The sequence below is a fragment of the Eucyclogobius newberryi genome, unplaced genomic scaffold (assembly GCF_026437365.1).
Source record: "Eucyclogobius newberryi isolate DKJ021-1_F unplaced genomic scaffold, fEucNew1.0.hap1 SCAF_1, whole genome shotgun sequence".
In the NCBI taxonomy this organism is placed as follows: Eukaryota; Metazoa; Chordata; class Actinopteri; order Gobiiformes; family Gobiidae; genus Eucyclogobius; species Eucyclogobius newberryi.
Genome location: NW_027315723.1, coordinates 3,144,990 through 3,149,022, shown reverse-complemented (window position 1 = coordinate 3,149,022; position 4,033 = coordinate 3,144,990). Strand labels below are relative to the sequence as shown.

Genomic DNA, 4,033 nt, shown 5'->3' with positions numbered 1-4,033 from the left:
TTTGCAAAGCTATGGACACTGCTCACACAACCTGCTCAACTACCAACATGTATAATACCAAAAAGAAAAACTTAAAATGGTCTGCAATGGTCTGTACTTTGACATGTTTCGCCTTAATCCATCTTCTTTGTACTTTAAAATCATTAAAAGGCATGAAATTATTTAATTTTAAAAGTCCTTTTTTCCACAGAAGCGAAGTTGTTGAAAGCCTTTTTTCCTGTCTCTGTGTTGACACGATGGGATTGTAAAATAAAAATGTCCTGAGACCTCAAACGGTGAATACTTGAACTGATGTGCAATAAACAAAATGCCAACTACAGCCTTAGACACAAACTAAAGGCAGTGCTGTTCTCTTCTCTCATCTAATGAGTGCCATTCTACTTTAGAATAGAAGTGTCCTTCTCCTGTAATGAACCTTAGAGCTGAACCTTAGAGTTTAATGCACATATACATATTATTACCATAATCTAGAACTGAGAGAAATGTCGCCTGGATGAACTGTTTTCAACAATGAAGAGGAAAACACATTTCATTTCTAAAGAAGACTGACAATCTGACATTAAGATTATTCGTCGGCTCTTGTACGTGTTTGTTGAAGGAGAGTTTATAATTGACTGCACATCATCAAACAAACTGTGCTCTAAAAAAAAACATGCCTTGCCCTGAAATAAAACACCTGTGACATCACAAATATTAGAGAACAGCTATAAAAGCCGACTGAGGCTACAGGGAGTCACAGTCTTCAGAGACGAGCCTGGATGCAGGGTAAGAACACAAATGATAAAAGATTATCCTGACTTAAGAAGATGTGATTGTCTGATCACTGAATGATAATAATAAACAAAAACTGTATTTTCATTTAAACAGATGAAGTTCTTCATTTGCCTCGTGACGCTGCTCTCAAATGCAGCTGCCGTTCAAGGTAAATCATTATTATCATTATTATAATGACTTGAATTATGAAACAATACTAATGCCTCCCCCCATTTCTGGCTTTATTCAGATCTGTCTGGAAAAATGTTCATTTTCCCAGAAGAGACCAACACGGCTCATGTAAAGCTGATGCCCTCCCAGGACAGCCTCAGCGCGGTGACAGTCTGCCACAGGTGAGTGTTTCTGCCAGAGGCTTACGTCCCTATGACACATGCCACACATTTACCAAAGTCACTCATATATAAGAAGAGAATCAACAAAGGCTTTACCAAAATCTGGAAACTGTGAGCTTTGTTTTTATCAATAATAATAATAAATCTTTTATTTATATAGCGCTTTTCAGGGACCCAAAGACGCTTTGACATTTACAAAAAGGGGGGGGTATTTACAGACAGGGGGGGACAGCACGTACAATACACAATACGCATTTTTCTAATGCGACTTATCTTATCCTGATGAGTTTCTGTGGTGTAACCTGATAAATGTGTCATGTCTCTCATCAGCTGTTGTTGCACAGTTAACACACGTTAGCACTTGATGATGTTGAATATATTGTATTGTAGTAAATATTGTTTTCCACTTCAAGATCTTTCACTGACCTCACACGAGACCACGCCCTGTTCTCATTGGCCACACCAACGAAGCAAAACGAGTTTCTCACTTTTTGGAACGCTAAGAAGCAGACGATGGAGCCTCATATCCGTAATGCTAAAGCTCATTATGGAGGACTCGACTATGGAGTGAACAAATGGAACTCCATTTGTACAACCTGGGACTCGAGCTCTGGTCTGGTGCAACTGTGGTTGAACGGGGAACCTCTGACCAAAAAATACATTGTTAACTCCGCCCTCAGTGGCAAGCCCATCATTACTTTGGGACAGGTAATTAAGAAAAACAAAAAACACGGCTAATTTTTTTGAGATATATATATATATATATATATATATATATATATATATATATATATATATAAATATATATATAAATATATATATATATATATATATATATATAAAATATATATAAAACAAATTTTGTTAACTCTTTCTCACTCTCCACGGGTGGTCTCCATTCCTCCCCCTTCAAGCTCGGGTCCTCTACCAGAGGCCTGGGAGCTTGAGGGTTCTTCAGTATCTTTGCTGTTCCTGCTCTGCACTTTTCTGGATCTGCTCAAGTCATTCCTCCAGTTTGGGGCTCACTGCCCCAAGTGCTCCGGTCACTACTGGCACCACAGATACCTTCACGCTCCAGGCCTTCTCCAGCTCCTCTCTGAGGCCTTGGTATTTCTCTAGTTTCTCATGCTCCTTTTTTTGGATGTTACCATCCCATGGCACTGCAATGTCCACCACCACGGCTTTCCTCAATTCCTTGTACCTTGAACTGGTTGGTTCGCCATTACCATTCTGTCTGTATCTGGAAGTCCCAGAGGACCTTGGCTCGGTCGTTCTCCACCACCTTTGGAGGCGTTTCCCACTTTGTCCTTGGGGTCTCCAGCCCGTACTCTGCACAGATGTTTCTGTACATTATGCCAGCCTCCTGGTTATGGTTAAATATATATATATATATATATATATATATATATATATATATATATATATATACATATATATATATATATACATATATATATATATATATTTATGTATATAATATATATGTGGCTTTTAAACAGGGCTCAGAACACGACTGACAGATGACGAGTTTGTGTTTGGTGTGTGTGCAGGAGCAGGACAGTCATGGCGGGAATTTCGACCCTGAACAGTCTTTCTTGGGGATGATGAGTGACGTTCACATGTGGGACTATGTGCTGTCGCCCTGTGAGATCCTCAAGTACATGACAGGCAACAAGAACTACACTCCAGGAAACGTGGTGAACTGGGCCGCTCTGGACTTCCAGCTCAATGGGAGAGTGCTGATCGAACATAAAGAAATGAGCTGCAAATAAAAGAAAAATAATTCACATTTTAGCAGATTTAACCTGTTCAGGGCTCTGTAAAATGTTGTTTTAAAAAATAAATCATGCTCAAAATTTAACTGTGTATTCAGTGTCCTTCCATTTTAGTTCAAATTGTGCACATCAAATGACTCTTTGTAGTTCACAGACGTTGTAAAAATGCACTAATGTAGGGGATTCTTACTAGTACAAGTACTGTAGTGTTATTCATGTCTTCCCACTTCACTAGCAAGGACCACGCCACAACAATAAAATACGAAAGAATGTTTATTGATAATAGTCATGATGGGTCGATGAGAGATCGATGAGAGAGATCGATGAGAGCTTGATGAGAGAGCTCGATGAGATATCGATGAGAGAGCTCGATGAGATGAGAGATCTCGATGAGATGAGAGAGCTCGATGAGATGAGAGAGCTCGATGAGATGAGAGCGCTCGATGAGATGAGGGATCGATGAGATGAGGGATCGATGAGATGAGGGATCGATGAGATGAGAGGGATTGATGAGAGAGATCGATGAAATGGCTGGGTAGAGACTCAGGATGGGGGTTCTGTCTCGGGTAATCAGCCCAGCCGATTCAGAACCCCCCCTCCATGGATGGTTATGTGTTAAGGTGACGATGATAGAGACATGGGGTGGGAGGGTGGGGTCGAGAGAGCAGAGACAACGAGAGATGCTGGGATTAGCCTGTGCATATATAGGCCTTCTGGGTAATAAGAGGCGTGGTTAAAGAGTGGAGGTGTGGTTGCTGGGGAAGTAAGAGGTTGAGGCGTGGTCCTGCTCCCGAATCTAAGTTAGCGATTACATCTCCAACTACACTTCACTAGCAAGGACCACACCACAAGAATGAAATACGAAAGAATGTTAATTGATAATAGTCATGAGGGGTCGATGAGAGATCGATGAGAGAGATCGATGAGAGCTCGATGATAGAGCGATGAGAGAGCTCGATGAGATGAGAGAGTGTTAGGTTTGGGCACTCTTCCTCCCTATTGTTAATGATAATATTTGTGTGTGTGTCAGTTTTTGTCTAATCTGTTTAGTTGTTTTAGATTGGCTCCCGGCCGCGGGTGCGCGCCCGGCAGCCTTTAAAATGGAGACCAGATGGGCTCAGCGCTCTCTCAGCTCGGCTCCGCCCATCCCGC

General features: G+C 41.2%; 1 protein-coding gene across 1 annotated transcript; it reads left to right on the top strand.

Moving 5' to 3' along the window:
• Positions 1 to 749: 749 nt before the first annotated feature.
• LOC140364363 (serum amyloid P-component-like) lies at positions 750 to 2,880 on the top strand. The gene is made up of 5 exons (XM_072450462.1): positions 750 to 765; positions 868 to 922; positions 1,004 to 1,106; positions 1,520 to 1,814; positions 2,657 to 2,880. The coding sequence occupies exons 2-5, from the start codon at positions 868 to 870 to the stop codon at positions 2,876 to 2,878; spliced, it is 675 nt and encodes a 224-aa protein (XP_072306563.1). The 5' UTR covers positions 750 to 765; the 3' UTR covers positions 2,879 to 2,880.
• The last annotated feature ends 1,153 nt before the right edge of the window (positions 2,881 to 4,033 follow it).